This window comes from Urocitellus parryii, chromosome 4 (genome assembly GCF_045843805.1).
Source record: "Urocitellus parryii isolate mUroPar1 chromosome 4, mUroPar1.hap1, whole genome shotgun sequence".
In the NCBI taxonomy this organism is placed as follows: Eukaryota; Metazoa; Chordata; class Mammalia; order Rodentia; family Sciuridae; genus Urocitellus; species Urocitellus parryii.
In genome coordinates this window covers 198303392-198308775 of record NC_135534.1, presented here as the reverse complement: position 1 = coordinate 198308775, position 5384 = coordinate 198303392, and the positions used below count along the sequence as shown (strand labels likewise).

The window sequence follows — 5384 nt, the reverse complement described above, 5'->3', positions numbered from 1 at the left end:
TATTCAGTGCATTAAAACTGCCTCAGATACTAAATCTGTCAGGGTATAAGAGAAACTGAGATACAGAAACTTTAATGATGGGATTGTAGAGATTTTTAGAGACCCCAAAGGGACATAAGAAGCATCCAAAGGCTTGCAACAGCAGGAAGCTGTGACCACTCCCAGCTCTAAATGGGCAAGAGCAGAATGATGTTGACAGAGACTGGAGTTTGCTAGAACCATGAAAGAAGAGCATCCAAGTAGAAGCTGAAGGCAGAAGGACACAGCCACTTTCTAAGTCTCAACAAACCTGGAGGGAGAGAAAGAAATCAGATAGCCCTCTAACCTTATACTCGTGCTTCTCATTATCAGAACCCACTCCAGTGGGTTTAAACCCTATTTAAAGAGACTGTGGGTAACAAATCTGCACCCAGAGCATACAGCCAGGCAGAGAAGCAGTAAAAATGGATAAGGAGAAGGTAAATGGAGAATAACTAGCATAATCCAGGCCTTCTGCCACTCAGCAGAATTTCTCCACTTTCATTTGGATGAAGAAGCTTATGTCTCCCAAATAAGAGAAACACAAAGTCCTATCAGTACTCTATCATCAGGAGGTGATGACAATTCAGTCACATTCCTATCTGAATTTAAATTGTAACATTAGCCACCTCTAGTACTCTTCATACATGGTAATAGGGAAAAGGGAGAAAATAAAGAACATAATTACTGCTTCTGTAGCTGTTCAGGAGATTGACAATAAAAGGAGGTAGATGATAATCAGTTTCATGGTTTCCTTAACCATGCTAATATCTTTGATGGCCACAGTTCTGATATGCTGACCCAAACCTCCATTCCTGAAGATTAGGATCCCCTAGTGATCACACCTTATCAAGATGCCATAACTTCCCTTTATTAATACTCCTTTATTACTGGAAATGGGAGTACTAAGGGGCACCCCAGATAATTCTTTGGGTTCTATATGCATCCCTCCTTGCCATCACTATGTAAAAAGCAACTCAGTATCTCCTTGGGGATGAGAATCGGTTGCCACAGCCAGCACAGTAATGCTATGGCTGCCTATTGGCTCAATATCATGAGAAACCTCAAATGACTGTTATTAGCTTTATGGAACCATGACTTTATTCCCTAAAGGAGCTCTTCCTCCCCTGAGAACTAAGAACTCTGAACCCACAGAACACAAAGTCATAACAATGGTAACCAAACATTCCATAAGTGAGTTATTAGGTGTAACCATGAGCAAGAGCATTCCCAAATCCACCCTACTTTATGGACTACATATTGTAGCTTTGGAAGAAAAAGTATTTCATATCAGTTGTTGATTCAAAGTGTGGATGGCATCTTACAGACATTAAGTACTTCGACCTTTCAGAGAATTATCTCTCAACTAATACTGAAACGGAGATTTCTACTGATCATTCTACTTTTTACCAGGCCAGCTGCTTCTAAAAAGGAATGCACGTAAAAGACCAGAGAACATTATGGAAGTGAGCCAACTGCCACACTTTTCTTACCATAAAACATGGGTGAGGCAACTGTGTAATACCATGAAAATGAATAAGATATTCTGCAAGTCAATGAAGCTGGCAGATTTGTAGACAAAGCAAATCCATACCAGAAAATAAAAGTATTTTCCCAGAGAAAAAGGTGATATCCCCTTTGTGATGCCGTCTAATGTAGTCAAACAGCTATCAGATGGCTGGGTAGTTCCCCTGGGAAACAGAATCATTCTGTGGGCTCTGAGTCAGCCCTTGCTGTGGCAGATTGGGTGCTCAGCACTGGTTATAGCACAACCTTAGTAAGATGTCCATGTTATTGAGCCCATGTGTAATCTCCATTCCTGTAGCTGAGGCCAGTTTGTATAGAGGCTCATTGAACCAGCAATGAGGACATCTAGGGAAGATGCTGACAGGTTCAAAGAATAGTCGTCTTGTCACCAGACTACTGAGAGTCCTTTTTTGTACAGGATGCCCTCTGGCCAGCATTTACCTCCCAGGTGAAGGGCTTCATATCTAAATTACAAATATAATGACTCATGTTTCTTCTCCTACTTCCTCTTCTGTTTTGTCTTTAATTAAACAATTTATTAGCCCAGATTATTAATTGCCTCCTACTTTCAGAGATATTTTTTTTCATTCTGGCAGCAAACCTTAAATCTTATTTACACAATATTTAGAAAAAAGGAATAATCTTCAAAGTGTTTTAATCCTTTCAAATAGATATTTTTAATTTTTTTTCAAATTTATATTTTTATAAATTAGCATACTAATTTATAACTGCCATCATTTTGACAAGGATACAGCTGGATGGTTTTAGATAAAATTTTAGATTGTTGTTTAAGGAGAAATGTGTGCCTATAAGCTGTAAGTATAGAGGATTTTTTAAATTATTATATAAACTGGGCATGGTGTAACAGGAGGCAGCTGAGGCAGGAGGATCACAGATTCAAGGCCAACCTGGACTGAGTAAGACCCTGTCTCAAATTAAAAAATGAAAAAGACTGGAGTGGTGGGGTTGTAGCTCAGTGGCACAATGCATAAAAATAAAGGTATTTTGTACATTTACAACTAAAATTTAAAAAAAAAAAGACTGGAAATATAGCTCAGAATTATAGCACCCCTGGGCCCAATCCTAGTATTGCATATATATAAATATATAAATTAAAGAATCTCTAAAATAGTAAGAGAGGGAACTTTGAAGGATTTGTTATTACATATTATAATAACCATTATTAATAACTAGTAAGGGTTGCCAAACCTACCCTGTCTAGATCTATATTAGTAATTAAAGCTTGCATTCCCCAATATAAAAATGACTTTGTATTCAATTCCTTCCAAAATATATGTCTTAATTTGCTTTAATAGTTTAATACCCTCCTCCATTCAAATTATTTATTAGTACTGCTGTTTCTTCCATCATTTTGATATCATTAGAAGTAAACCTTGGGGTTGGGGATATAGCTCAGTTGGTAGAGTGCTTGCCTAGCATGCACAAGGCCCTGGGTTCAATCCCCAGCACCATTAAAAAAAAAAAAAAAAGTAAACCTCATGTTTTTCTCCCTTTTTGGACTAACCTCATTTTCTTCCAGGTTGCATATATGGGTCTAAAACATTAGGGAAAAGTTGAAAAGGGAGTATTCTAGATCTCCCAAGAAAAGAAGAGAGGAAAAAAAGAAAAAGGACAATGAAGAAAAAAACAAGAATACATAAGGAGGCATTGGTACTATTTACTTGAGGAAATAATCACAGAAATGTTCAGACACTGGACTTCCTAAAATTAAGATGTAGTTAGAGCTTGAAGAAAATAACCCTTGAGCTCAAAAGGCAGTATGGGAGAACAACCAAAGCACAGACTCTGAAGCTAGACTGGCTGGATCTCAAATACTGACCTTGACATTTATTAGCTGTTTGGTACTAAGCAAATTATTCAATTAATCTGTACCCATGTTTCCTCATATGAAAAATAACAATAATAAAAGCATTTAATAATAATAACAGGACATTGAAAGGATTCACTGTTATATAAGCACTTAAACATGGTGCGTGGCATTCAGTAAGTACTCCATAACTTCTAGCTATTACCACTTGGACAACTTCTACTCTCATTAAAAAAAAAAAAAAAAAAAGTGACGTTGCTTGATTTGTTTCTTCTCTGTTTCACAGAAAACGTTCTGATGTTATAACAATAACTGACTGGCATGCTCCAATCATATGGCAAGAAACTTACAATAGACAGGTCCTGGAAAAATATTACAAAAGGCTGAACATTACCATAGGCTTGGCTACACTTGCTACTAGAAAGTAGGTGATACTAATATTTGTCCTTTTTATTTTGGAAAAATATGGATGAACATGCATGGTCTTTCTATATGCAAAGAACTACTTATGATTAACCCTGATCATTATTTCTGGCTGTCTAACTGTATAGTGGTTATTTTCTCAAGCCTAATTGAGTCCTTAATGCTACTTCTAAATCTTTTCATTAATATCCATTTAACTCTCTTTCTTCACAATAAACTTATGGCTCTTCTCATGTTCCCATTCTTTTTTTAAAAAAGTAATTAATTTATTTCTTCTAATTTGTTATATATGACAGCAGAATGCATTTCAATTCATAGTATACATATAGAACATAATTTTTCATGTCTCTTATTATACACAAAGTAGAGCCACACCATTCGTGTCTTCACACATGTACTTGAGGTCTTTTTCACTAACAAATATAGTTGAAGTTGTAGACCCAGCCTCTCTTTACCCTTACCTTTGTTACCATCCTTGATGCAAACGTTAGCATGCTAAGTGACATATATTCTCCTGATGAATTGTAGCAAAACAATCCCTTTTTTCATGTTTCATAGATTTACAAATCTATACCTGGAACAGTTCCTAGAATCTGCTAATAAGCACTTTATGGTTGGCTACAATGTTATCTTCTACATCTTCACTGATAACACCAAAAGAATACCTCTAGTGGAGTTAGGTACTTTCAGAACGTATAAAATATTGCCTCTAATTGAAGAAGGATCATTGGCAGACAGTGACTTCATATACATGAAGACTTTGAGTGTGAATCTCATAGACAGCATCCAGCATGAAGTCAACTTTTTCTTCGTTATGACTATAAACCAGATCTTTAAGAGTGATTTTGGAGTAGAATCTCTGGGCAAATCAGTAGCTCAACTCCATGCATGGTGGTATTTTAAAAATACTAGAGAGTATCCTTATGAGAGAAGAAATAAATCAACAGCTTTCATTCCCTTCGGACAAGGAGATTTCTATTACCATCGTGCTATTTTTGGTGGAACACCACGTATGATTTTAAACTTCATTAGACAATATCTAAAAGGATTTGTGCAAGACACCACAAAAGAACTTAACTGCATGTATGAAAGCTACCTAAACAAATATTTTTTTGTCAATAAACCCACTAAACTGTTATCACCAGAATACAATTGGGATCCAAAATTTAAAACTCCTTCACAAATAAAACATGTTAAAATAGTATGGCAGTCAGAAATGACTTGATAGTTACATTAGGCTTCTGAATTAATAAAGGAATCACAACAATTCCTCAACTATATAACTTGTGAAATTTTTGAGTTTTTCAGAAACTCAGAAAAATGTACAAACTTCAAAAATAAATTACTTTTCTCCTTCCAATTTTGCATTGTTTAATTCTCCCTGGGCTGGATAAAGAATAAATAGAAGATATTTTCTTGTGAAATTATTACTTATATAATGTTATTATATGTGTATTACAAATAATGTGGAAATACCTTTGGAGGTATACAGTGATTTTTATGAAGAAACATAGGCCCTAGTTCAGGAGGAAATATGTATATTTATACATATACAACATCAAAATAAATGTGTAAGGAAAAAATTAAT

General features: G+C 35.5%; 1 protein-coding gene across 1 annotated transcript; it reads left to right on the top strand.

Moving 5' to 3' along the window:
* Nucleotides 1-3532: 3532 nt before the first annotated feature.
* Nucleotides 3533-5021, top strand: LOC113197835 (N-acetyllactosaminide alpha-1,3-galactosyltransferase-like 1). Its single transcript, XM_026410336.1, has 3 exons — nt 3533-3549; nt 3660-3797; nt 4355-5021. The coding sequence occupies exons 1-3, from the start codon at nt 3533-3535 to the stop codon at nt 5019-5021; spliced, it is 822 nt and encodes a 273-aa protein (XP_026266121.1).
* The last annotated feature ends 363 nt before the right edge of the window (nt 5022-5384 follow it).

Bases quoted from the DNA above. Each gene is read 5' to 3' on its own strand.
- LOC113197835 (XM_026410336.1), top strand. The intron at 3,798-4,354 runs GTAGGTGATACT...CATGTTTCATAG, and splicing joins GCTACACTTGCTACTAGAAA to ATTTACAAATCTATACCTGG.